The 27506-nt window shown below is 45.3% G+C and overlaps 2 protein-coding genes across 9 annotated transcripts in view; one reads left to right on the plus strand and one right to left on the minus strand.

Moving 5' to 3' along the window:
- The window catches only part of LOC135899961 (acetylcholinesterase-like), a 478426-nt gene that overhangs the window by 242457 nt on the left and 208463 nt on the right, over window positions 1–27506 (plus strand). The window lies entirely within an intron of this gene.
- LOC135900005 (acetylcholinesterase-1-like) lies at window positions 1562–27470 on the minus strand. Its single transcript, XM_065429438.2, has 3 exons — window positions 25823–27470; window positions 4127–4276; window positions 1562–2621 (listed from the first exon to the last, which is right to left on the minus strand). The coding sequence occupies exons 1-3, from the start codon at window positions 27409–27411 to the stop codon at window positions 2429–2431; spliced, it is 1932 nt and encodes a 643-aa protein (XP_065285510.1). The 5' UTR covers window positions 27412–27470; the 3' UTR covers window positions 1562–2428.

Genomic DNA, 27506 nt, shown 5'->3' on the forward strand with positions numbered 1-27506 from the left:
TAACCTACGCATTACATGACCTGTCCAGCTCCATTTCTTTCCCTTAATGTCAATTAGAATATCGGCTATCCCCTTTTGCTCCCTGATCCACACCACTCTCTTCCTGTCTCCTAGCGTTACGCCTGACATTCTTCGTTCCAGCTCTCCTTGCGCGGTCCTTAACTTGTTTTCCAGCTTCTTTGTCAGTCTCCAAGTTTCTGCCCCATATGTCAGCACCGGTAGGATGCATTACTTATACAACTTTGGTTTTAATGATAATGGTAAGCTTCCAGTCTGGATCTGACAATGTCTGCCGAATGTGCTCCAGCCCATTTTTATTCTGTAAATTTCCTTCTCATGATTAGGGTCCCCTGTGAGCAATTAACCTAGGTAAACATACTCCTTCACAGATTCTATAGGCTTACTGGCGATCTTGAACTATTGTTCTCTTGGCCGGCTATTCATCATTTTCGTTGTCTTCTGCATATTAATCTTCAACCCCACTCTTACATTCTCTCTGTGAAGGTCCTCAATCAGATGTTGTAATTCTTCCCCACTGTTACTGAACAGGAGAATGCCATCTGCAAACCGAAGGTTACTGGGATATTCGCCGTCGAACCTTACTCCTAAGCCTTCCCAGTTTAATAGCTTGAATACTTCTTCCAAGCATGCAGGGAATAGAATTGCAGACATTGTGTCTCCTTGCCTTACCCCTTTCTTTATAGGAATCTTTCTAATTTTCTGGTAGACAATTAAGGTAGCTGCGGAATCTCTGTAGATATTTTCCAAGATATTTACGTAAGTCTCCTGTACGCCTTCATTAAGTAATGCAATTACCAGCCGGTAAATTCGCAAGACATATCCACTTGGAACCAATTCTGGCAATATCATCAACTTCTAAAATTGTGTTCCACAATTGTACGACGAATTAAATTGGTGTTAAAGTTATTCATTTCCCTGTAATGCATATAAAAGTGTTTTGTTGAAAAAGTAAAATGAATAACGATTTATATTACCTCAAATTTGGCGGCGCTTATCTCATAACTATTGCTAGTTTTATAATTTGTTCCAGGAGTGTGTACCATGAAAACTTGCCTGCTTCAATTTGTTAGTTACAAAATATGCCCTAAAGTCAATGGTTAAAAAGTTGGCTAATGGAAGATTGCCAATTTATATGATATTGCGTTTCGATTTCTTATGCAAGTGATATCCGCTTCTTTAAGTAGTGCAGCTAAAGGATTATAACTACCCGCCTTGGTGTCTTAGTGGCTATGGCGGTGCACAGCTGAGTTCAAGGGCGCAGGTTCTAGGCCGGCAGCGGCGGCCACATTTCGATGAGGGCGAAATGCAAAAACGCTAGTGTATGGATTTAGGAGCACGTTAACGATCCCGTGTGATTAAAATTAACCTGCTGGAGTGTCTCACTACGACGTGCCTCACTATCAGATCGTGGTTTCAGAACGTGAAACACCAGAACCAAATTAAAGTGATTGAACTTTACAACTGCACTATCTAGCACAATCAGTTTTTGAAAATTTTCACCAAGAATGCATCTGGCTTAAAATTGTTATCCTCTATTACGTCATAAAACAGCTTTCTTCAAATGGATGGATGGATGGATGGATGGATGCAAAATTTTAATGAAGGTCCTGAGGTGCGCGACACAGCGCGCTGCGGGCCGCTTCCACGTTGGGACAGTCAGGTCATGCCCGACCGCCGCATCGTGGGCGCGCTGAAGAGCCCGTAGTTGCGCCCCGGCATCCGGGCTCTTGATAGTGCCGAGCCACTTGTCCTCATTGGTTTGTTCTGTGCCTCGTAACGTGGGGCAACGCCAGAGCATATGGTCCACGCTAGCGAAGTCATTGCAGTGCCTGCAAGAACTAGTGGCATAAGTGTCCGGATAAAGCTTGTGGAATAAAGCCGGGCTGGCATACGAGCCTGTTTGCAATAATCTGAGGGTCAATGCCGACGCTCTATTTAACTTCTTGTGAGGAAGAGGAAAGTCTCTCCTGCCAAGTTAAAGTGCTGCCTAATTTTATAGTATGTGGTTGGTTGATCTCTGTTCTTCGCCACTGCGGGCCGGCGTTGGAGTTCTCCATGGTCGCGGAAAGCGAGACCCCGCGCCTTGGAGTGGGCCAGCTCGTTGAGGTTTGTGAGGCCTCCCATGATGGATACCATGTGAGCAGGGAACCACGTCAGAGTGTGGGTCTCGATTCTTTTGCCATGAAAAAAAAATATTTTTAAGAAATACAACATGAAACATTTCCTCTGACCACTGAGTGATATTATCTTGGATCTTTCGAGCAGTGTTGACAACTTGCTCTTAACCCCACCCACTATCATCGCGTCGGCAGTCACTCTCAGAAATGAAAGAAAAAGTACATATACATCTTTTAAAGTACATCAGCGAAGTATTCACACCTGTCTTCAGCTGTGGAAGGTCCTCGCATCAAAAACAGATTAACAAACACGTTAAAAACATGGATGTAAACACGTGAGATGAGTGGATTATCGCTGGAGACGCAGACGCGATGTTCTCTTTGCCAAGGCCCGATATTTTCTTCTTCGTGGACGTGCGCATACTCGGCTTGGTGGGCTTAGCGCTGGTGCTCGGCGCTTTCCTAGTCTTTAAGGAGTCGTCGCTGAAACAGAGGATAGAATACACGCATTAATTAGAAATGCATACTCTGCTTTCAAATTTTGTGACCAAAATTCTTTACTTAGCAACAACCTCATACAGTCCCAGTTGTAAAATTTCTCATTCCAGGAATAACATAAAAAGTGCACACGATCAAGCTGTTTATACCCTCTTAGTAAGTTCAGTCCTTTTTCCGACTTATTTAGTAATACAAAATATATAAAGTCTGAACTTAAAGTCTTAATACTATGCAGGCATAGTAAGGCGCTTAAAGGATAAAAAGGTAGCGGTCCACATTTATTGTAATTTACAAGACGGCCACTAAAATGTGGTACTTTTTATCCTAGAAACAGGTTAGTTCACGCTGTCAATAATTCAAATTTTGTAAACGAATGCTTTAGTTTAATATTAATACTGAAGTTCCGAGAAAATATTTCGCATTTGATTACTTTGTTACAAATTGATATTAAAAAGTTGTGAACTTCTACTTTGCTAAGATTAGAACATTAGCTACCAAGATAAATTGTTCGTTCTATGAACAAAAAGTTATGCCGATCCAATGCACATTTCTGTATCTATTTGAAGCGATACTTTAACTAGAATGTTAATTAACATGTTGCAAACGTTTCATCTTCTGAGGCGTATTTTGCAGCATAGCTATTACGTGCCTCTGGAAAACAGGAAAACTCCAACCACGTGAGTCACGTGATCCAGGAGACAGCATATTACACTATCTATTGGATCGGCCCATTTCTCATCACGCCATTTCCGGCATAAGCTCAATTTACTATAGCACTATCTCAAAGGCCGGCCCATCTTGCTCGGCCCATCTTAGCCGGCCTAGCAGAAGCTGTAGCAGAAAGTCGTACTTTTATAAAGGAATGATACGCTTGAAGGCGTACATTTGTTGCAGTGAAGATATTTCGGTACCGCTTGTTGTTTCATTGCGTAATTCGTAGAGAACAAGGGCGGCTTGTGCAAACATTTAATAACGAACATAATAACAAATTTACGGACGCATTCTTTTGCGGGCTAGGCGTTGCCTATTAAACATACAGGAGCAAGTTCTAAAATTCGTTATTATTTTCCCTATTAAATATTCATGCAAGCTCCACCAGAGCCGGTTACCGGCACATCCGCCGGGGTAGCACATACAGGGCGAAATATAAGTCAATTCGTTATTTGAGTGCCGTCCTGTGTGTGAGACATTCGGCCAGACAACAGCAGAAACACCCGGTAGCCAGGGTCAGTTAAATCCGGATGGTTCGCTTTGAAACAATTCCCAATTAGTGCTCTGCGATTGCTACCGCTTTATTCCATGTGGAAAAGGAAAAGTGTTTTTGCCTAGCGAAGCAGGTAGCTGATTCCGGGCACACTTCTTCTATTTTCAAGGGCACGGCTCTGCATTATATGTTGTGCCCCACTGTAAAAAATAAAGCGCTAATTACTGTCACCTTAATCACGAATTGTTTTCTTTCTATATTTGGAGAATTATTTTATTTTGTTTACCTTTTGTAGAGCAGTGGTTTCCAAAACTTGCAACGTTCTCGCTTCATCTCTCGGATGACGGTGTAGTTGTTGGGCTTGAGCACGAGCATTTGGGGATTGTCTATTGTGTACTCGGGCCAGTCGACATTCGAATGAGGAATCACCGGTTTCCTGCAGTTCGAGGTGAGAACATTCAAGTATCCGAGAGACGCAAACAAGCATCACATATGCGTAACTGCGCGAACCACTGGGCTACTAAAGTATGCAGAACCACCTAGGTAACCTTCGGCGCTTGCAAGTGACTGCGTGTAATCAGAATCGCAAACATTGCTTCGTCAAGAAGCTACGAAGGCCGATTCCGCGAAGTAGTTCGCATTCACTGCTGAACAGTAGACAGCGCGGTGCACGCATAGAAGTCCCACTCTGGAAGCATCGTGATAGGTATTAAATAAAGCAGACTTAGCAAGCGTAAGAAGTGAAAAATGGAACCGTCCAATTAAATGCCGCACAGGAAAGCACAGAAAATAGAGCTAAATGCATAAACTTGAATATATTGAAGTGTCTCTGTAATTCATTATCACACCTTTGATTTACTGGCACGCTGTTCGGAACGCATAACACTACGAGGAAGTCTTGCAACGATGCCCACGAAGCTCTAAATAACAAGTACAGCAAGTATTTATGTGGCTAAGGCTCCATCTATTTTTATGAGCGTCAACAGCAATAGGTCATACCCCCTATAAGCAAGCAAAAATGCAATGGCTCATCCCCCTCGTATTGCAGAGGCTACAAGCACTCACCAAAGTGAAGCGAAGAGTGCATACATTCATTGGAATGACGCATGCAACGTACGGGACAGTGCACGTTTCAATAAAGGACAAGCTCATCATCAGCAATGGCTCACACGACCGTAAGCAATTGTCATACCCCCGTAAGGCCGAGGCTACAAGCGTTCAGCAAGCAAGGCTACAAGCACTACGCCAATTTGCAAAAATAAGGTTAATATGTTCGGTCCAAATAGAACTCACACCACATATTAATCTGATAAGAAGAGATACGACACTTTGACCCACATCGGCCACGTCTACGTTCGCACTGCCCTTTCTTTGTCAGCGTTCCAAGCGCTCGCGTATCTACTTTTCTTCCGCTCTCCCGTGGTGCTGGTCCCGTCGAAACGTCACGCGGGTCTAGTCTCCTCCGGCTCCTCGGGGCGGGGGTCCCACCGTCCACACGAATGTATATGAAAATCATGGTAAATCAGTTCGTACTTTGGTTCGAAATTCCCTTTCACTTCTGTGTCCTGTGCTAAACGGCTTCGCTGGTCATCCGTCTTCACAGAGCGGAATGGCTCATTATTTTTTCAGTTAATAATTCAGAACAAGCAGTGGCGCATCTAGAGACAGACGTGATAGAGTCCGGGATGCACGCACAAGAGTTTTGCATAGACATGCTTGTTCGTTCTAAAATCAAACGGTTATTCGAAATTTGTAAGCGTCGTCAATTTATATTTTGTGTGTTCTTAAACAGCGCGCGTGCGCGTAACAACGTATGAGTAGCAAGCCCCTATTGCCCCTTTAAGGTTTACCTTTTTTCTTCCGGTGCAAATGTAGCCGAGACGAAAGTGCGTGAAATGTGATTGATGTTCTTTGAAAATGAATTACGAAGATGAAGAAGAAAAACAGTTGAATTGCCATAGCTTCCTGCAACATCAAATCGCTGTAGTTATGCTTAATATTTAGGCCCATTTCTCGTTGAAGTGTAACTGTTCATGCTGTTCGTTTCATGTCGCTAGATACGCGTGCAAGTGCAAAGGAAAACTGAACATTTGGAAAGACAAGATAACGTTACATAGCGTCCTGCTGTTGCCCCGGTGGGTTGAAGTTGCTCTCGTTGTTTCTAGTGTACTGCATTAAAATATTTCTCGCTTACTGATTTAGTTAAAGCGAAAGTTTTTTACAAATCCTTCCAAATGTTCATCACAAAAATGCGCTGTGCCTCTCTTGAGTCTCTTGAGACCATCTAACCTCCCACTCGTGAGGCGCGCGTGTGCTGCTGATGTCGTGACAGCACGGCGACGACGCTGGCGGCGCCACTTGCGCGAACAGCCTTGAGTGTCCATACAGCTACAGTAAAATGTTGCGGAAACTTGTCAGTCCTTCAACATTACTGGCACGTTCATGACCCTGTCGTGTTATGTTGAAAAATTCAGTACCATAAGTGATCGTGAACATTCTTTGCAGCTTCCTCCTCATTACAGTCCATTGTATCCTCCATACACTCAGTATGTTGTTCTGCTGCTTCTCCTCTTTTACTTCTCCTTTTTCACGAAGTAAGCGTTACATAAACCTAAGTGTAGAAGTTGAACGTATATCGATAATGCTGTACTAAAAGCAGCCGTGTTTCTTTGCGCCTATAATTTATTCCATCATTTCTACAATTCACTTGAGAAGCGATTATAAGCGTAGAAAATACTGAGAAGCTATAATTAGCAAAAATGTGATTGGTAGCTAAATAAAAATAAAGAAAAGCCTAATGCGCGGTAATACAACGTCAAAATATGAGTAGTGTGACAGTGCAACAACAAACCGAGGTCACGTCGTTTTGGGCAGCGACCAGTCTCACCCTGTGCTCGCAAAGGAACTCCAGGCGCTAACGATTTCTTTCATGAAGCACTCGTCTTCGGAGCTGTAGTCCTGGGTTGCCAGGAATCTCTTGCCAATGTCGCCAAGCGGGTCGGTGTATCGGCTCTTGTCCTTGAGGAAAGGAAGCGAGCCAAGAGTGTAGAGCACATCCTCACCGTGCGCTACACCCATCCATTTAGGGAAGAAGCTGTGGGATCCCTTGTGCGCGAACACATACCGATAGGTCTTGACGCCACTTTTAGACGTCGTATCCGCAAACATCTGTGCAGGGCAGTCGAAGAGTACATCGCCAATCATCTGACTGACAACGTCTCGGAGCTTTTCGTAGCTGATGTCGTCACTGACGTCACCGAAATAAGCGCTCACTATTCTGCGCGCTTGCACCATAGGAAGCCCGAGTACCTGAGTTATAACAATCGTGCACACCGTCGTGTACTCTGTCATAAGGATCTCCGCCAGATCTGGGAATGTCATGATGGCCAGGTGGAAGAAGATCGCAGCCTCATTCTCCATCGTTCCAACAATCAGTTCCTTGACATAGAGATTGCTCCAAGGTTCTGGAGAGGCAACTGAGAAAGGTAAGAATTCATCATTGTCATTGGGCGCAAAGGTCTGCTGCACGATGTCAAGCGACTGGAGTTTCTTCATCAGTTCAGCGGGTTCCAGACTGCGCAGGCAGCCGATAGATTCGGTGAGCTGCTCGTCGAGCGTTCTCTTCAAGTCGTAGCAACCAAGAGTCCCAGCTATGCTGATGAATTTACCCTTTCCCCTAAAGTATTCACCCAGAACAAGGCTCATGGGTGATCCGCTTTGCAGAATCAATCTTTGGAACAGCCCCTTGCTATGTGGTGAAGCAGCTTGAAGAGCCGCCGATATGGCGCCTGCACTCTGCCCGTCTACAGTGATTTCTTCAGGGTTTCCACCAAAGGCGGCAACATTCTTGCGCACCCATTTCAGGGCCAGGTTCTGGTCCCAAAAGCCAACGTTTCCGGGCAATTCGGAATGTTCGAGAGACAGGAATCCATGAAGACCCACCCGGTAGTTGAAAGTCACGTACATGATGCCTGACAGGGCAACGGAATTGGCCGGATCGTGCATGAAGAGGGCCGAGTCCCCCCACTGGAAACCACCACCGTGAATAAAGACGACTACCGGAAGCTTCTTCTTGCAGTTCTCCATCTTACTATATAAGCAAGCAGATGAAGGCGTCCAAACGTTAATGTGAAGACAGTCCTCTGACGATCCGGAGTAGTTCAGTGATAGGCAACCCATCAGAGGTATTGGAAGCTGACGGCAGGGCTTAGGTTTGTTCGAGGCGTTGTACACTCCCTCCCAAGGAGCAATACGTACAGGCTTTCGGAAGCGATAGTCATCAATAGGAGGTTGCGCGTAAGGCATACCGAGATAGGCGTAGAGTTGCTTTCCGGTGACCTCTATTCTTTGGCCGGCGACCAGTCCCGAATTGATTCGCACGACAGGTGCATCGCTTGCCAATGCCGTCACTGTCAGCAAAAACAGCACATATATCTTCGCAATTACTGCATTAATTGGGCATATGTCGCGCCTCACAACTGCGAAAATCACAGATTTCATGACTGGCAGGACAACGAATCGCTCGTACCGACTCGTTCAGGTCCTAAGTGCACACTAGTGGTCGCTGAGCGGTGAAGAGCGGTTTATGGTGGCCAAGCACGCGTTTCTTTCAACATTACCCGCAGAAGCGCTCGCCTCTTTTCTTTTTCTTGGAAGTTATGTGGTTACATTGTTTATTCCCTCCGGCCTTGAGCTGTCGGCTAGGAAGCGCGTGCATGCTTTAATAAGGCTCAGCCTGTGCCAATCGTATCCCTTGAAAGTTGAAGCATTGCCAAAAGCTTTAGTCTGTAATTTTTGCTCCGAGTGCTACTTATTATTTTTTTTCCTCCTTCTGTTCGTCAACAGTGCGTTAAACTAAGCCAGATACATGGGATAAAAGAGCAATCGTAGGCGCTTTGTGCTTCTGGGTGGTTTCACTCCAAGCAGCCTGTCTGGCCTTCCAGGATCCCTGAGTTTGCCAGTGCATAATGTTCGCATTAATGTAAATTAAAGGAACGAGACTGAGTCGCTTCGCCAGCAACTTTCAAACAGCGAGCTGTTCAATAATCACTCCGCAGACCGGAGTTTATGCGCAGGGAGATGCACGGAAGCTGTAACTGCGACTATCTGATGTCATTGAATCAACTGGCTTCATGAAGTGAAATTGACTGATTCGCCGCAAGGGCAAAGAAAGGTTGTCGTTAGCCAACTCTAAGTACTTCAGCCCGTGTATTTGTGTACGCTAAAGGAACAGTAGTCTCAATTGGGGAAGATTACGTGCGCTGTTCATTCTAAGATGGGTGGAGACAGAAAGCTATGTTCATCTATACTAGTGAGCGCTTGAGCAATGTAGAACATTACCGCCGTTACAGTTCTAAGAGCTGCGATTATGCTACGGGTGTGCATCCTACATGCTGACGCTCATAGAGCGGGACTCGTGCATATGCACGTAGGTTCGTGATAAATAGGACGAAGCGGGATGAAACTGGATAATTCTTTAAAAATGGACAGCACCTTTTACATTCGACGATGCCGAAATGGCGGTGTGAGTGGTGATCGCGGTCTGAGCAGTAGGGCTCATTCACACTAGTGGCCCACAGAAATCACGCGACCAAGTTGGTCTAAGGTTAAGGCGAAGTTAATTAAGGTACTGTTAATTATGATATAGTTACTTAATGCAACTCGAACCCAAGACCTTGCCTGTGGCATAATGTCCAAGCATCGGGCTGTGGCCTCAATGCTTTCGCATTCATCCATGTAGCAATAACTGAGTGCTCCTCAAATGTTTTATTATGCCAGGTGGCACGTAATGTACTAGTAGCATAGGGAGTGGCACAAGGTATATAGAGAATGTTTGAGGAAATAATCGATAATTAAAAAGATGTAGGCTAAATTGCTAGAATGAAAAACATGTATGGCATACCTGATGAAATCATGCCACCTAGTTGACTGTTTGTCGCCGTCCCGTTTCAAATGTGGTCCCAATAAAGCATCATCACCACCATCATCATCGTATTGTGCCACTTGTCACGTGATGTGACATGCTTGCGCGTAGCGTCGATACATGCACACTTCGCATTGCAGTTGAATATTATTACAATCGGTGGCACGCCATATAGCAGTCACATAGATAGGGGTGTAAGGTAGATAGAGAAGGTTTGAGGAAGGAAAAGAAGATTAAGGAGATGTATACGAAAATGCTAGAATAAAAAAACACGTACTGTATACCTGAATAAACCAAGCTCGCTAAGTGGCTGTTACCACCGCATTTCAAAGTGGGTGCCAATAAATCATCATGACCATCATCATCATGACCATCATCATCATTAGCACCGTATTGTGCCACTTGTCCCGCGATGGGACGTGTACGCCGCGTAGCGTCGATACCTACAAAATTTGCATTGAGGCTATACGTTGTATTCCATCTGGTGTACGACCTGTAGCAGTTGCATCTGGGAGTTGCATGCTGCATGTAGCCCGACCTGGTTAACTGAAGCAGTCTAGGCGACTATTTGTCACCGCCCCGCTTCAAAGAGGGTGCCATTAAATCACCATAATCATCATCGGATCGTCTGGGTGGTTGAAAAGTGACTGCTTTCGGTCAGCCGCACGGCTGTTCGATTGTCAGTGTGAATAAGCTACAAATTTTAGCTTATTCTTCAATAAGCTAACACGTTAATACTTCTCACGAACTTACGACATTCGCTGCAAGTAGCAATCTAGTTGAGCCTAAGCACACAGGAAGGAAATTTATCGCCGCATTTTTTTCACTTGCATTTCAGCCTGAGCAGTTGAAATCCAAATATCAAGCTGCGTGCATGGCCCGTACATTAATTTTCCGTTCTTCTGGTTTCCCCTACCACTTATATGAGAAGATGAGCCGTGCCTAAAGTAATGATATGGCGCGACCGCATGTCATCATCGAAACAAATACAGTACTAAAGAAAAATCTATTTCAGCTTCGCCGTTAAACAAATTGATACATTGCTCTCACTTTACAAGAACGGTTCATCTGTCATTGTTTCATTTACTGGAAAGGAGAACCCGCTTTATAAGTGAAGCGACGTATTTCAACTATTTGTCGTTATTCTTTAACCTCCTCGCTATATAAGTGAACTGAGAACACGAGGCTCGTCTGAAAGATGGATGCTCAAAGTGGCAGTGGCTGTGAGAACATAATGGAACCTGGTCTAGAGTTGCTGGGAACGGCTGTTCCTACGATTAGCATACCGGAGCAGATTACATGTTATACAGTGCTTAAGTAGTGTTGAGTCATAGGCATAAGCAATTGACACAAGCTTAAGTGAGGGTGTCATAGATAGATCGCTTTCGACGACAGTGGCAAGTATTCGACAGATGTTTCCACCTGATGGGGATTAAGCCTTGCAATGTGTCCAGGAGTGCGTGCTTGATTACTAATTCCAATCCTCGAACTACCTTGCATCAAAAGCCCCGGCTTTAAAATTGAGCTGGCGTTGTTTGTGTTTATGCGTAGAGGGCGTATAGAAATGCAGTGGACTTAACCAATAGTGGTGTTGGCTATCCTGTGCGAGAATACTGGTTAAGGGTATAGAAAGGAAAAGAGAGAGGAACACAAAGTTAATCTCATGCACAATCTAGTGGTACCAGGCAGGGTTCTTAAAGTCAGTTATGTAGGCCGTAGATCTGACATCAGAGAACTCAGCAGCTCAAATATATCTTTCAGTGCAGAATTTCTGCGGGAGCAGTGACCTAGATCTTTCTATTCCAATAACGGACGATTCTCCAGTATATCAAGCACTAGACGTGCCGAAACATGTGGTCCTGTCATTAATGAATCTGGCCGTTACTTGCACGAAAACGCGCAGGAATACCAGCATTAATTATAGTGTATTTAGGCGCCAGTTGGTTTGCTTTTTTTTAGTTTTTAGTTACGCTCTCAATTTTTTATTGAAAAATGGCCAAAATCAAAAATTGTCAAGAAATGACACTGCAAGTGTACAACTCACTGACTCAACAACGAAAAATGATAATACAATTCGGCGAATTGAATCTAATAGTACACCTAAAACGGACGAAACTGATATGTTACACACGAATATAAAAAGATTAGTAATATGGAAATACAGCTCTTGCAAAACCCTTGTAACCAACGTAACAAATTCACATAATATGTAAAATTACATATTGAATTTGTCTGCTTTGAATGATCTAATGATCTAATGATGCCGTTTACGGAACCGCGATATCTGTTCTTCATGCAGAGTTATGATTTGTAAACTTCGTGCTTCTATACTTTTCAAGTGGTTGAATATTTGAAAATGTTTTAACAAAATTCAAGCCCTAAATCCAAATTCCTCTTCCAATAGTCACTAGAATTTAACTTTCAATCTTAAATGGAAGAAATTTCATTAAAATTGGTCCAAGGCCGGGTTATCTGAGAAAAACGTTTTTGCGTTTTACATGTATTTGAATAGGCCGCGTCGGAGTTGGGCCCGTGCTAAAGCTTCCTCTTAAACGCTATGCCTCCAGTGCCTAGCTAGAAGACAAGCGCCTGGAGGAGGTGCCACGCAGCGTGGCGCCATCTCTCCAGGCGACGCAAAACCCGCGCCGCGGAAATCACGGACCGCTGGCGTTGAAAAGAGCATAAGCAACCCTGTCTCAGCGCCAGAAGATGACAATGAAGTGTCTGGTGCCCTGTAGCTGCCTTGTGAACGTCGCTATTGACAAATAAAAGGTCGAGCGTACCAGAAGTTACAGCTTAAGTAATATTGTGTACAAACATTAGGAAGAACTCGGAAGCAATAATTTGTGTAACTTGTTTGAGCAGTAATTTGCGTACGTGATGCGGTGCTGTACAAGGGGTTGCGGGCCAGAGACCACATTTTCTTAAGTTGTGACTGGTTGCCCGGATGATTTCGTTTTGTTCTCGCAACATGCCCAGATAATGGCTCTGGCTTTTGGCTCAAGGTCACTTGAAGGTCGCGGACAACGGGAGCTGAAAGCATTTCAATGCTTAAAGCAGAAAACAAATGTACGGTGCTTTTGGAACGACTGATGTGAGTTCACATCGGTAAATCATGAGGGGCACTGACAGCTGATAGCCTCTAATAACAGTTCACCCCAGGATCAAGAGCATCAAACAAACGCGTTCGCTAAAATGCTCTCGGTGAATGGGCGATCTGCTAAATGGAATTCACAGGATGCTCTTAAACCACGTTCTTGGCATCTTTTCTGAATGCATGCGTTCATATGCCTATACTTCTGGCCTCTAAGGTATTTTGAATAAATAAAGAAATAATTAAATATATAGGAAACACATTCTAGAGTATGAAAGGACGTAGTACTTTGACTTACTTTATATATTTATTTTTTGCCCTCTCAACTGGCAGGACATGAGTGCTCTTGAGAGGAGTGAGCATCGCAGGTGCGCAAGAGCACATATACAGCCGCGCCTTCACCATAAATCGAGGGTTATAAAGTCGATGAGATCGAAATCGCGGGATTGTTACTTTCGGCAAAGTGTGTATTAATTTGTGGGTGAACTGTTCACAGCACACCTGAAGTATCTATGCAGTCCTGGACAACAAAATGAAACGTCCTGAACTGGCAATTTTGTATCGTACAATAATTTTATTTATGTGGACATCTCTTAATGTGTAATATCAAGCCTACCCAGACATCGTACAGCCGTTTTCTTGGCTCGTAAAGCAATATTTATGTATACTTATATCAGAAGTACTGCGCACCTGATATAGTTGCGGATGATGGTTGAAGCCATGTTTTTATGCGTTCGCGATATGGCAGTCTGCCAGGCTTCCACGTAAATTTCGCTGGCATATCTGTTCCTGTTTGCAATTAAGTACGCGCACGTTGATTAACAGTTGCAGGCTAGCTTTGTCGAGAAAACAAAAAGACCGGTTTATATCATAACCTGTCTATCCGAGCAGGGAGTATTTTCAGTCTGTTGCGTTTGCCTATACTGGACATTAGGGAAGGGGAAGTTCGGCGAGTTTGTAGCAAAACACTTTTTGACAAGCATGAACGCCACGAATCGGAAATATAGCAAAGGACAAAGCTCAGAGAGTTTCTTTCGTTTTCATTTCCTTTGCGTAGCGCTCATGCTTAAAAAAATTATTGTTTAGCGTCTCTATTACCAGTATGCTCACTCGCACGGCTGGCGGGAACGTTTATTTATTTATTTATTTATTTATTTATTTATTTATTTATTTATTTATTTATTTATTTATTTATTTATTTATTGATTGATTTATTTATTTATTAGTATTTAGTGGTGATGTCGATCTAGCAAAGGACATTTACAGGAGCGGAATGGTGTAAGGAAAGCTTATAGTGACAGTGGTAATACTGACAGTGATAAAGGAAAGCGGTATAGTGATGCTGGGCTACGTAACACTTCTTATTTTTGTGAAGGAGCCTCGAATGAAGTTGTAGTTTAGGAGTAGTCAAGTAGCCGAACAATTCTGCATGTTCAAAAAGGTGCCTGTAGCAGAATAATCGTTCGAAGCAGCGTCTTTCGGTCTCGGAATGATTTCGGTTTCTGCGTTTGCTAATGTGGGACCTTCAAAACATCTTTAACGACTGGATTTAACAACTGGTGAATTAACCTCAGTGAATTTGCACTTTAGCTATTTTTCGTTGGCATAGTTTTAATTTATGCTTTGCTGTTCCCGTAAATTATACGATCTAGCAATCACGCGGTATTCCAGAATAATCCATAAGGCTGGAAGGATAGACTCTTTAGTGAGGCTTATGCGTTTTTTTTTCTCCCAACCTACCAGAACAATGCTTTTCCAAGATACATCGTTGTAGAACTGAGGGTTCTCTCTCCCTCTTTTCCTCTTTCTATTCCCCTTTTCCTCTCCCCCAGTATAGGGTAGCAAACCGGGTGCTGGTCTGATTGACCTCCCTGCCTTTCCTGTCCTTGCTGTCTTTCTCTCCCTCTCTCTCGTTGTAGAATAGTATGCGGCCGGCGAGGATAAACGGTAAAATGTTGCGACTATAACTTTGGGCATCTTAGCATCTCCCGCTCTCTAAGACAGAATTAGTTCTAAATAAACTTTTTCCGAAGACTTGAATCAGCGTAAAAACGAGAACCTACGGTCAGCGATACAACACGAGTGTTACCCTCCATCATCCTGTTTGCGCTGTGTTTAGTATTCCAAAATTGTTGCAACTCTCCCAGCTCTCCATTGTTCTGGAGGTAAATAAACTTTAGTCAACACCTGTTTTATGTTTGTTAGAGCGCAAATACACAGGCGCATTCCATGCGCTTAATGAACCTCTGAGATGTGATTTGAACAGAGCAGATACTAAATGGCTGTTTTGCTTCATATGACGGGGCACCAGGGATCGAAAGCACGGCATTGCATGATATGAGTATCTCAGCAGAGTATAGGCACTCAATTTGGCACGGAATCGCAAACTTACTTATTGACTGCTACAAGCAACTGAAAAATTTTAAAAGTCCAATTTATTTCCTTATTTTTCCGCATGGTGATTTTGTTCACGCACCGTCATGTTAGGGAACACTTCGTCGGGCTTCAATAGGAAAACGTATCTAAGCCCTGTACTCTGAAGCGATTCTTTACTTGACAGCCATTTTGACTCCACAAAGAAGATCACCTTCACTGCAGCTTGTCACCGCACGTCCACAACATTCCAGAGCAGTTTTCGAACTAAAATGTCGTACCCACTTGGCTCTCAGCGTCTATACGAAGACAACTGACTTTCCAAAAAAGCGGTTAGTGCGAAGACTCTTCACGGTTCGAACAAATGAAGAGAGCGTTTCAGCGCAGTGAGTACTCAAGTCTGAAGGCGGCGCTGCCGTGCATTCGGTAGAGCCAAGAAATGCGTCGAGTTAAGATCCGATTCTGAATGTCAGGGTATAAATACGGGTACAAAATACGAAACAACTGTAAAACTCACTGAACGTCGTTAAATAACAGTTGCGAACTTGAACCTTACTAATGCTTTGTGATTTGCGGTTAACGCCTCTTTTACATAGCTGATTCAATATACCGGTTGTCCCAGTTAACTTGGACGAAGATTTAAAAAAGGAAGCCCAAGAGCTGTAGAGGAATTGTGCCGACTGCATAGTAGTTGTAGTCGTGTGTATTTACAGCCAGTACATTTTCATCACGAAGTATTAATTCAATAATTGCATTTATTAATGAGCTTTTTAATTATTGCTTGAATCTCAAACATATCAACTACAGAATTGTAGAGCGCCTCAACCCGAATCAACATATCTTTCCTGCTCAGCTTCACCTCATTTGTTTTTCCGAGAAAAAACAAAAGCGTGCGAAACATCCAAAATACTAAACAGGTACGCTCTCGCACGCCGCTACTCAAGCGCTCCCAAGTGAATCGCCGCAGATACACGGCTTTACTAGCGGCGGCAGCTCAATACAGGGTTTCACGCTATGTCATGATCGCTGCATCATGGGAACACGCCGCTGACGCATTGATAAGCATAGCGAAGCCGTAAGGGGGGGGGGGGTGATTTCGAAGCCGAGAAACCGTAACGCCGCACCTGGGACTGTGATTTTACGCACTCATCTTGTTCTGTAAATTGGCGCGCCTGGAACGCATGTTCATTTTGTTCCCTTTAACAATAGAAACAAACCTTGCGAACGCTATGTCCATCTGATGCGTTTTGGCGGATCTGTACGGTGTCAAGATTGGGGGCTCAATCCCATCGCTCGTGGTCCTTTGCCAAGATTGGAGTACGGCATGAATTCGAAGGTAGCTGGCCCATGCCGTCGTCCAACTTATTTACGCTGAGATCGTTGATGAAGTGAAGAACTGCTTCTCATCGAGAACGAGGAAAAAGGGTTTATTTACACAAATTAAATCAGTCTAATATGACTGCTTGAGAAAAAGAGTATCAGTCCAACATGACTGCATGAGAGAAGTGAATCAGTCTAACATGACTGCTCAAGAGAAGTGTGTTCAGCATTCGCACAACCACAGTTTTTATACACTCGATCCGCCGGCCATACGAGGCGGCGACTGTTCGTTTACTCATCACCAACTCGCCGCTGCTCTGCAGATCAGTTTACAGACACAAAGGCACACACATTCCGAAGCCCAAACGACGGCGTTGGAGGGGTGCCGTTCCGGGAACTGTCGGTGCCGATCGAGGGTCGCTCGTTGTTTTGCGTCATGCCGAAGCGTGAGAAGCCCCAAAATACGTCTTCCCCACGGCAGCTTGCCCATGCGTGTCAAATCAGGTCCACGTTGGGGAACTCCGAAACCATTGTTCACACACCGAACTCGTCCCGTCACAATGTCGATGGGGCTGGAGGAAGGAAGCGGGTTTTCAGCACAAAGGCCGCTTCTTCGAACGCCTCCTAGCTGCAGTGACGGAGAGGGTGCGGAATGCGCGTCTTGCACCCCTTGTCGTAATCGGGTGACAAGGTGGCAATCTTGCTTAGCGGCTCGCAATTCTTAACAGCGCCTACATGGCCCGAAAAATCTCGACTGTCTAGCTCTGACAACCGCTAGGCAGGAAGAGAACGGCTGCTGGTCAGGGGGGGGATTGATGTCTTGGCTCGCAGCGACCACTTGTGCATTGATGTCACCGCCCCAAAACATCCAACAAGGACAGGCAACTGCAAAATGAACCCCACAACACGGCTCTGCGCCGAGATGACGCGCATTGGCTCTCACTTTAGACTCGCTAGGCTTCAAAAAACAAAACAAAACAACAACAACAACATAAGTGCAGAAACAAAAAATGCTACATTTCGCTATGCCAATTTCTGAAGCAAATTCCTGCTGACACATTCAGCAATCATGGAGGGAATCCTGCTAAATGAGAGGGGATCTTCTTCGCTTAATAAAATTAACACTAGTAACCCTAAAATTTAGGCGGGACCCCCAAACGCAGAATTCAAATTAGCCTGCTCAAACCATCCGCATTGCTATGCAACTTTCCCTTCTTATATCTAACGGAGAAGTTGTACTCTTGGAGAGTGAGGCTCCATCGGAGCAAGCGGCCGTTTTTGTGTGACATTTGATAGAGCCACGTCAGAGGACAGTGGTCGGTCTCGAAGATGAACTTCGCTCCGTACAAGTAACACGACAACTTCTGGGCGGCCCAAACCAAACAAGCGCATTCCTTCTCTGAAGCGCTATAGGCTTCCTCTCTTACATTTAGTTTACGGCTGGCGTAGAGGATAGGATGCTCCTCGTTATCGTCGCCGACCTGACTAAGTACCACGCCCATACCTCTGTCGCTTGCGTCGCATTGAACTATGAATTCCTTTGTGTAGTCTGGCGCGCGATGCACAGGGCGAGAAACCAATAGCGTTTTCAAACTTTGGAAAGCGTTCTCTTTGTCCTTATCCCAGTGTACGTTACTCGGTGCTCCCTTTCGGAGGGCGTCTGTTAATGGACTTGCCAATTGCGAGTAATTCGGAATGTACCGTTGATAGTACCCCACAAGTCCCAAAAATGAACGAAGGTCCGTTTTCGTGCGCGGCTGAGAAAATTTTCCAATCGTAGCTATTTTCAGCTCAGCCGGCCGTCTCATGCCCTTACCGACAACATGGCCCAGTTAAGTAACCTGCGAACAACCAAACCTACACTTTTGCGCTTTCATCGTTAATTCGACTTTAAACGTACGAAGCCTCGCATTCTCGTCGTAATAGAATTTGGCGCTCCTTTGAGCTTTTTCCATGTTCTTTCCGACTAGTTCTCGGGTTGCGCTTAGCCGTTCCAGTAAATTTAGCACGTATTCAACCACGGTTGGACTCTCCCCTCTTTCCTCCCACATCTCTCTTAACATTCTCAGTGGAGACCGGAGTGTCCTCCCATACACTAGTTCTGCTGGTGAGAACCCTGTCTCCTCATGTGGAACCGTTCGCAAAGCAAACAACGTTGCCGGCAGACAGTTCTCCCAGTCCTCCTTGTGCTCGTAACAGAGCGCACGCAAAACTCGCTTAAGCACCGAATGCCACCTCTCTACACTGTTTGACTGAGGGTGATAGACAGAACTGTGTATTAACTTTACTCCGCACTTTTGCAAGAATGTGGAAGTCAGTGCGCTCGTGAATACTGACCCTTGATCTGCCTGAATTTCGGCTGGAAACCCAACTCGTGCAAACACTGTCAAAAGCGCGTCTACTACTTCGGTGGAGCTGAGCTCTTTCAAAGGGATTGCTTCTGGAAACTTGGTAGCCGGACACAGCATGGTAAACAAGTACCTGTAGCCTGATTTTGTTTTTGGAAGAGGCCCTACCATGTCTATTACAAGTCGTCTGAAAGGCTCTGTTATTAAGGGCACTACCTTCAGTGGAGCTTTCCAAGTCTCTCCTGGTTTACCAGAACGCTGGCAGGCGTCGCATGATCTTACAAAGTTTTCTACATCTTTGAAACAGCCAGGCCAGTAGTATTCCATAAGCAATCTTTCCTTTGATTTGTTTATGCCTAGGTGGCCGGACCACCCATTTCCATGACAAAGACTCAAAAGGTCCTCCCTATACTTAGTAGGTATGACTAACTGATCTAAAATCCTACCCTTTCGATCTCTGTAATGCCGATACAACAATCCTCCTCTCTCATGTATCGTTACGTTGCGCCTAGCAATGCCTTCTTTAGCTGTGTCACGTAATTTAGCTAAGCTCTCATCATTCTTTTGCTCTGCTGCCAGTGACTCTCTATCCACGCGTAAGAGTTGATCAAAGTTCTTTGAGGCCGGTGATAATAACGACCCTGTCTCGCTTGTGAGCGCGTCTACTTGCTCTTCCTGCAAGCTAGAACTCTGACACTCTAGTGCTACGCTCTCATTGAGCTGGTCAGCTGGCAGGCTCTCCTCAACTGTTCTTTTGTCCTTCGGGCCTAGCTCGGATTCGGGTATTGAAGTTATCCCCTTTTCTGCTACCGCTGGAGGAGCTTGAGCATTTTCAGCCGAAAGCGCCGCGATCTTACGAGCTTGGCCTCGGGTCAATGCCTGTACTATGCCCTCTCCCAGTTTGAGCCCTCTGTCACGCAGTAACTGATTCGAACGATTCGAAAAGATGTAGGGATACTGCAGTGACAAAAATTTGGAAACTGCAGCCTCAGTCTCTAGCTCCCCGAATGGTCCACTGATTTTGACTTTGGCCATGGGCAGACACACGCTGTGTTCTTCTACAACCTGTTTTATCCATGCTACTTCTCCAGTGAAGTCATCTACCATCACGTAAGACGGATGGACAATGTCCAGCGTGGCGGCACTGTCTCTTAGCACTCGGCATGGTTTTACATTAACTTGCAGGTCGTGGAGATATGGACTTAAAAGTTCCATATTCTCATCTTTTTCCTCCACGTAGGAAAAAAACTACGCTAGACTTCTCGCAGTTTACAGCTATATGTCCCAGTTTGTGGCATTTGTAACAGCGAATTGGTCTAACAGATTCGAATTTTCTTTTCTGTTCTTTTTGTGCGGTTTCTCCGTTAAGTTTCTCCTCGCTCTTTTCTGCGGGCTTTTCCGCCATGTCTACAGGCTCTGATCGTCTAGTTTGCGCACCCTTTTTGAACGGAAATGGTTTCCGTGGTCCATTTCGACCGTCCCAGTTTCCCTCCTCGGCGTTCAACTTTCTACGGGTTGCGTACTCTTCGGCTAATTCAGCCGCCCTTTCCACAGTGCTTACATTACCTCTGTCTTGCACCCACAGTTTCACAGCTTGGGGGATGGTTTTGTAAAACTGCTCTAGACACATGCATTCAATGATCATGTCTCTGCTGTCGTACGCTTCCGCGCTTTTAAGCCACTCGACTAGGTTGGCCTTTAAGCTATATGCAAACTCCGGATAGCCCTCGCTATCTTTCTTGCCTGTGCTCCTAAACCTTTGCCGAAAAGCTTCGGCTGAAAGGCGGTATTTCTTCAGGAGACTAGCCTTAACTTTTGCATAATCATATGCATCCTGCACACTTAGTCTGGCGATTACTTCCGCCGCCTCACACGGCAACATAGACAGCAACCGCTGTGGCCATGTACTCGGGCCGAAGTTCATCTTTTCGCAAGTCCTTTCAAAATTGCTTAGGAACAAGCCTATGTCGGTCCCGACCTCAAATGGCTTTAATAGCCTGTCCATGCGGTACGATTCTGCCTCACTTGATCGTCCCAGAGCGCCTTCACTTCCTTGAGACATCTCCAAACGTTTGCTTTCAAGCTCCAGTTGCATTTTTCTTAACTCGCGATCTTTATCGCGTTCCTCTCTCTCTTGTTCTTTTCTCTCTCGTTCTTCTCTCTTTTTCAGAAGTTCAAACCCCACTTCAATTTCTTCCTCACTGGCCTTTTCGGAAATTAGCTCCAATAATTCCGATTTGAGCATTTCCTTGCGTACATCTAGGCCCAGTTCCTCACCAACAATCAACAACTCGTCTCTCAGCAGTGTCCTTAACTCCATGACTGCTGCTTTACTGCCTTGATTCTGCTCTCTAAATCTAGCTAGGAAAACACAACCTAGCTAACACACAACAATCTAGCTTCCCTACTGTTCTAAACAGAACAACCACAAAATGAAGCCCAGAGAGTCAAAGCAAAAACCAAGCACTCACCGCAGATACAGCACCATGTCGCAAAGTCCATCTCACCGCTGTCAGCCAGTTGTCAAGATTGGGGGCTCAATCCCATCGCTCGTGGTCCTTTGCCAAGATTGGAGTACGGCATGAATTCGAAGGTAGCTGGCCCATGCCGTCGTCCAACTTATTTACGCTGAGATCGTTGATGAAGTGAAGAACTGCTTCTCATCGAGAACGAGGAAAAAGGGTTTATTTACAGAAATTAAATCAGTCTAACATGACTGCTTGAGAAAAAGAGTATCAGTCCAACATGACTGCATGAGAGAAGTGACTCAGTCTAACATGACTGCTCAAGAGAAGTGTGTTCAGCATTCGCACAACCACAGTTTTTATACACTCGATCCGCCGGCCATACGAGGCGGCGACTGTTCGTTTACTCATCACCAACTCGCCGCTGCTCTGCAGATCAGTTTACAGACACAAAGGCACACACATTCCGAAGCCCAAACGACGGCGTTGGAGGGGTGCCGTTCCGGGAACTATCGGTGCCGATCGAGGGTCGCTAGTTGTTTTGCGTCATGCCGAAGCGTGAGAAGCCCCAAAATACGTCTTCCCCACGGCAGCTTGCCCATGCGTGTCAAATCAGGTCCACGTTGGGGAACTCCGAAACCATTGTTCACACACCGAACTCGTCCCGTCACAGTGTCGATGGGGCTGGAGGAAGGTAGCGGGTTTTCAGCACAAAGGCCGCTTCTTCGAACGCCTCCTAGCTGCAGTGACGGAGAGGGTGCGGAATGCGCGTCTTGCACCCCTTGTCGTAATCGGGTGACAAGGTGGCAATCTTGCTTAGCGGCTCGCCATTCTTAACAACGGCCAGCGTATGCTGTTGTCCATTACGTAAATCATTTTTGCTTGACGTGTCAGTGCGTAGATAACAACGGGAGATCTCAACGGTACCAGGCCAATGACCTGCTCTTCAAGAAAGCAGTCATGCCCTTCATGAATGATCACAAGGCTAAAATGATCCTGGCTCCGGGGGCGGCGCACGGCAACAAGAGGAACACAGCCAAGCTATCTTGGATGTGGCCTTGTGGAGGACGCTTTAGTCCGTCGACAATACTTAGAACGTACGAAGTCCTTTGCGAGGCAGGTAGCTTCACAGGAAAGTGACACAGGACTGCGATGGTAGTTTAAGAAGCGGAAACGGATGTTTTGGCATCCTTTGCTGATAACTCTCACAGTAGCGTGCGCGACACCAGCGCGGAGGCGGGAACTTCGAGGCCATCAATATGGAGGAGTTTTAAAAAAAAAAACATTATATGCAGCACACGTACCACATCTTCATCAAGAACTTAAAGGCGGAAATATTGAAAGCATACTTGACTTCGCCAATTGGATTTTCACGAAATGTTTCACTTTCTCACTCAGGTGCATTGGACGAATGAGGCTAATTTCTCCAGAAACGCACAAGTTAATCTTCACGACGCGCACTACTGGAATGATAGGAAACCCTACCAGCTGGCACAAACACGACACCAATACTAGTGACTGTTTAATGTGTGGTGCGGTATTTTTGATGGCATCACCATCGGACCCATCTCTTTTGACAACACACTAACGACGCAACGCTACGTCAACGGCATTCAAGAGAGCTCCATGAACGACGTTGGTTACAGCGTTCCACTTGCGCACCTTCGGAACATATGTTTGCAACACGATGGTGCTCCTGCAACACGATGGTGCTCCTGCGCATAGTGGTAGTCAGTCTTGAGCATGACTCTACAAGCTTTTTTCTTAACAATAGATTGGCCGGCACGGACCTCTACCCTCGCCTGCAAAGTCGCCGGACATGACACCGCCGGACTTCTTTGCCCTTGTGCGGCTACGTGAAAGATCGCGTGTATAGCAGCGAGACTGCCACACCGGATGCCCTAAAGGCAAAAATAAGCAGTGTGCCGCGAGATTACAACGTCGTCATTTGGTCAAAGCTGCAACAGCACAAGTGTTGGAAAGAAGCAAGTTCTGTATTGCTTCAGACGGTGACCTGTTTGAGCACGTGTTATAAGTGGCAGGGGAAATGACCGCTCAAAACTGGTTTAAAATGTGACCGTTTAACTCACTTTCATAATGTCACCCTGTCCTTACATAAGAAAAAGCTTGCTACAAAGAAGTAGGCAAAAAACTGCTTTGTTTTGCCTCTTTTTCGGAGTTCAAAAGACTGAAAAGGCAGATGGTTAAACCAGTTGCACCTTTGGATGTTTCTTCGTCTGCGGCTGAGACGCCTTACGTGCATCTGGATTATTTTTTATTGAAATAAACTCTTGAGTATCTCTTTTTCTGTTCTCCCGAGATCTGCCTTTCCTTTTCGTGCTCTTTTGTGCACTGTCTTTTTTAAAAATATTGGTTGATTTTTTGTACCTTTGTTTCATGATACGCGAAGGTTAAAGCTACCCCGAGTGCCTCATGATTGAGCACAACATTCTTGCGTCCACAGAGGCTGACGCTTGTCGCACAACGCTAGTTAGGTAGCGAAACCTCTTGAGCCATCCTACACGACGAAGCCTTATACGATGCGGCGATAAATGAATGCAGCCGTATATCTTTCAAAGGTTACTTGGAATCGCTTGAGTAGCGGCGTGTGAGCGCACATCTATTTGATATTTCGCGTATTTCGCGGGCTTTTGTTATTTCTTCCAAAAAACAACTAGGACACTTCAGCACGAAATAAATGCTTGATACAGGGGGGATTTAACGTGCCCTACAACTTTTTAATTGACATGTTTGCGATTCAAGGGATAATTAAGAAGTTCGCAAATTTTAAGCAATTAATTAAATAATACTTCGTGATGAAAAAAATTGTGGCTGTAAGTACACACGACTGCCGCTACTGTACAGTCGGTACGATTTCTCCGGAGCTCGCTGATATTTTTTTAAATTTTTGTTTGCGCACATTCAACACTGCACGAGTGATGCCGTAGCTGGCACATAGAATTCAATATCAGTAAACGCAAGGCCATGTGAATTTCTCGTGCTAACATTGCACATCCTTCCTGTCTCATAAATAACCAACCATTAGAATATGTAACATCATACAAGTACCTAGGTGTCCATATAACCAACAACTTATCTTGGGATAAAGGACATATGAAATCTAAAGCCAACCGCACTCTAGGTTATCTCAGAACTAACTTTTTACACTGCCATCTTCCGCTAAACTACTTTTTATGCACTACATACGTTCGGCCACAGCTTGAATATGCGTCAGCACTGTGGTACTCCCCTCCCCCCCCCCCCCCCCCCCCCCCGCCCCGCCATATGACATTAACCCAATACATCAAGGCAATACAAAACCGCACCGCCCGTTTTATCTTATCTAATTTCCTCAGAACATCCAGCTTAACTTCCATGAAAGCATCATTAGAACTTCTTTCACTTGCCATTCGCAGGCAATCTTCTCGTCTGCCTTTTCCCTAACAATTACTATCATAAACCATATCTGTTTTTATTGCTGATAGATGCCGCACCTTTCATGTCCGTGCGCCTCGATCCCCGTCAGAAGGTTAACGTTCCCAAAAGTAACGCAGTTACCCATTCATTGTCATTTTTGCTAAGACTGCAAGAGATTGGAACTAGCTTCCTAGGTCTACAGCGGGCATACGTGACACCATATGTTTTAAAAATGCCTTAGCAGTTAATTAGCTGGTCTTTAACAATCGTGTAACTCAATTCACTTCAATGTATTTCTGCGTATTGTATTATATATTTATTGTATATATTATTGTAATTATGGCCTACATGCTTTTGTATTGCTGCTATATTGTTTAACCCGTGTTATTTTCTCAATTATTGCTTGCCTATTATTAGACTGATATGTTCATGTACGATTGCCCATCCCCTCTGTAATGTGCTGTAAAGTACCCTGATGGTAAAATAAATAAATAAATAAATAAATAAATAAATTGGGACCCCCGGTACAGACGACGCAGGCGCGCTCAGCACGGCATCTGCAACGAATGCTGCTTCATTGGAATTTGTTTCACACAGTGATGACTGGATGCGATGGCTTGGTTGTCGTACTTGTGACACTGTGGGCAGATGTGCAGCAACTTTGCATTATGGCAGTCCAAATGTAGTGCGAACCAATGGCCTGTGTGAGTAGCCTATCCTTTTTCATCGTGCATTGCACAATGCACTCCGGCTCAGGATTTAAGGGAGAAATTTTGGAACGAAGTGCCATCGTCTGCCTAAAAACTAAGAAATGATGACCTGAAGCGGGAAAATTGATCAAACAAACTGACAAATAAGCTCCCCAGCTGTGCCTGCTTTCTTTACAAATAACGTTGATAAATTCAAAGAAAATCACTAAATCAATTGATTGATTGATTGATTGATTGATTGATTGATTGATTGATTGATTGATTGATTGATTGATTGATTGATTGATTGATTGATTGATTGATTGATTGAGAGAGAGAGAGAGAGAGCTCACCCAGACTTGGCGAAGCAGGAAACAGCGCTGACGATATGTTCCATCATCTTCTCTTCTTTGGTCGTGTAGTTCTTCGCCATCATCATCTCAGCTGATACTCCTGCCATTGCTTCGATTTTGTGGGCTGTGTCATTCACGAAAGGGAGCGATCCGAGCATGTACATAGTTTCTTCTGAGTGAGCGACGCCCATCCACTCCGGCCAAAAGCTGTACGATCCGCGGTGAGCGAATAAATAGCGATACGTGTTCATTCCTTGCTGAGACGTTAATTCGCTCATAAGTTGAATGGGACAGTCAAATACAGCATCTCCCAGCAGCTCGCTGAATAGCTTTCTGACTTGTTGCTGAGTGTGCTCAATTTCCGGATCTCCAAAGTACGCTTCGACTATGTGCCTCGCCTGTGACACGGATATGCCAAACATGGGCTGCATAGCCAGCGTAATGGCAAGTCTGTAGTCTGCAGACAGTATCGCACGAAATCGCGGAGATGCGTATTCTAAATTGTCCAAAAGCAGCGTTCCCTCGTTTAACACATTTCCGAGCAAAATTTCCTTGATGGGAATATTCTTCCATGTATCTTCCGAAAATGGGCTCTCGGGGAAAAAATCGTCGCCGAACGTAGGCACGAACACTTGCACCATAGGGTCTTCACCTTCCAGTGTCTTGAAGATGAAATGGGCGTCTAATCTTTTTAAGCACGCCACTGCGTCACGAAGCTGGTCGTCCAGGGTTCTTTTGAAGTCGTAACAGCCCAAGGTACTTACAATGTTTACGAACTTCCCTTCGCCCCTGTGCGGAGAGCCAAGAATCATTGACAGTGGTGCACCACTCATCATGACGGCTCGCTTGAACAGCCCTTGGCTATGCGGGGACACGGCGTGTAGAGCCACACTAATACCGCCGGCGCTTTGACCCATGAGCGTCACTTCGTCCGGGTCACCACCAAAGCTTGCGATATTGGCGCGCACCCATTTCAGTACTAGGTTCTGGTCCCAAAGGCCCAAGTTGCCTGAAAGTTCTGGTCTTTCTGAGGACAAGAAGCCCAGGATGCTCAGCCTGTAGTTGAACGTGACGAACACGACGTCAGACAGGGAGACAAAGTTCGCCATATCGTAAACGAACAGCGCCGAGTCGCCCCATGTGAATCCACCGCCATGGATGAACACCATTACGGGTCTCTTGGCCTCGCATCCTGTTGAACCAGAACAAATTGAGGACTGTCGCCAGACATTTACGTAAAGGCAGTCTTCGGAAGCGCTGGAGTAGTAGTCGAGAGGCGCGCCGTCAAGGAAGCGCAGCGTAGTCTGCCAACAAGGAGACGGCATCTTTGTGGCTCGGTACGTTCCATTCCAGGTTGCGGGCGGTCGCGGCCTTTCGAAGCGCAGGTGACCGGTAGGAGCTGTGGCGTACGGTATGCCGAGGAATGCGTCCACATTTGCTTCCTTCATCGTCATTCGCTTTCCTACGACAAGACCCATGCTGGTGCTCACAATGGGTTCCGAATTTGAACTGTACACAGGGGGCACGAAATTTGCCCCGACAACGAGCGCCGCTGCGAGGCTCCACGCGCATAGTGAGTAGCGCGCCATTTAGAATTCTAATAAAACAGCCTTTGCTCCTTTGATTCTTCGCTCGAGTGCGCCTTGCAAAAAAATACCCTAAGCGGAATGGCTCGGCAAAGCGC

Source organism: Dermacentor albipictus, chromosome 4, assembly GCF_038994185.2.
Source record: "Dermacentor albipictus isolate Rhodes 1998 colony chromosome 4, USDA_Dalb.pri_finalv2, whole genome shotgun sequence".
NCBI classification, from domain to species: Eukaryota; Metazoa; Arthropoda; class Arachnida; order Ixodida; family Ixodidae; genus Dermacentor; species Dermacentor albipictus.